General features: G+C 43.6%; 1 protein-coding gene across 1 annotated transcript; it reads right to left on the reverse strand.

Moving 5' to 3' along the window:
* Window positions 1-263: 263 nt before the first annotated feature.
* LOC123165282 (probable histone H2AXb) lies at window positions 264-1202 on the reverse strand. The gene is made up of 3 exons (XM_044582909.1): window positions 1173-1202; window positions 730-777; window positions 264-476 (listed from the first exon to the last, which is right to left on the reverse strand). The coding sequence occupies exons 1-3, from the start codon at window positions 1200-1202 to the stop codon at window positions 264-266; spliced, it is 291 nt and encodes a 96-aa protein (XP_044438844.1).
* Between the last annotated feature and the right edge of the window lie 380 nt (window positions 1203-1582).

Here is a 1582-nt window from a genome sequence, read left to right on the forward strand (position 1 = left end):
CGGGTCGTCTTCCGTCCAAGTTGGGCGGTGCTACTCATCGTCATATTCATCGCCGTCAGCGGCAGATCGTCGCCAACATCGTCATCAACACCGTCGCACCCATAATAGCTAACGATCTGTACGTCCAACATCCTCTGTTCATGTCTGTCTCTACAGCTATTGTTACGTGTTTGCTGCTGTTATGCATGTCTTGTTGTTCTTCTAGTTTGCTAGATTATTGCATGCTAGTATCTCTTCTAGTCATGAATTATTTACTAGAACTCCTAGGACGCGGAGCTGATGTCGCCCTTGCCCTTGCCGGCCTTCTTGGGGAGGAGCGTGGTGTGGATGTTGGGCAGCACCCTGCCGGCGACGATGGTGACCGAGCCCAGCAGACGGCCCAGCTCCTCGTCGTTGCGCACCACCAGCTGGATGTGTCGCGACACGATCCGGTTCTTCTTGGTGTCCCGCACTGCGTTGCCGGCGAGCTCCAGAGTCTGAATCAGAGAGAAGGAAAGAAACGGTGAGATCGATTGAGGAAGTGCATGTGTGTCATGTGGAACGAGGCATCGGGAGAGGGCGCGTACCTCGGTGGCGAGGTAGACACGGCCACCAAACCGGGGTCACCACCACCATCAACCTAAAAGCCTTCAAATCGAGAAAATCTACAACTCTGTTCGATAGATCAGAGTCACCCAACACTCCTGCACCGATTGAGCCAGTTGAAGGAAGAGATGATAGGAGACCTACCGGCGAAGGAGTGGTGTTGGCGTGGTGCACCCAACGACCAACCCTATCCTAGGGTTTGTAGAGGAACAGTTAGGGAAGAGAAGCAATTTGTGCCCTGGTCGATTTGTAAATATTTCCTTTTGACATTCATGAAAATCTATGTTGCACTATATTGATACTTTTAATAGATATTATAAATTTATAACCAAGGATAGTTTAATTATGAAAAAAAAGGTCATTTATTGTAAGGAACAATTTTCAAGAATAGCATGAACATTTCATTTTAGCCAATGGATTAATTTTTGAGGACTCTTTTTTAGTCAAGGTAGCTAAAAAGCCATAACATAAATTTAGTGTGCTCTCTTTTAGTCAATGCAGCACGTCCACCATATCGTCACCATTCTACTAAATATCTTCAACCATCACTACAGTGGACTCTAATTATAGCAGATGATACTCTTTACATGTTCATTTTGTATCATAACATCATCCATCTATTGATTTTCTCGATTAGATGTATTTCAATAGATAACAAGATGTGGTATATTGGCTTCAGAAAGATTTTGAACACAACCAATTGCAGCTAAATGAAATTAATTCCTTGTATATTCTACATTTGATCTTAATATCTAGTGGAGTATAACAACCTCACTTTGTTGGAGGAGTGGATGTACAATTTGTCCAGGGCTTTTATAGTTCATTTAACAAAACATATAGCAAGTTAAGTCAATAACTCATCTTCAGTGCTACACCTACACAGCATCCACCTTGTGGCTGAGTTGTTATCACGTTTACTTGTTCCTACCGCTCATCTAGTGTGTGTGCATATATATTGCTGCCCTCCAACTTGGTTTCTTCAACCAGTCTATAGAAG

The sequence above is a fragment of the Triticum aestivum genome, chromosome 7D, assembly GCF_018294505.1.
Source record: "Triticum aestivum cultivar Chinese Spring chromosome 7D, IWGSC CS RefSeq v2.1, whole genome shotgun sequence".
NCBI classification, from domain to species: domain Eukaryota; kingdom Viridiplantae; phylum Streptophyta; class Magnoliopsida; order Poales; family Poaceae; genus Triticum; species Triticum aestivum.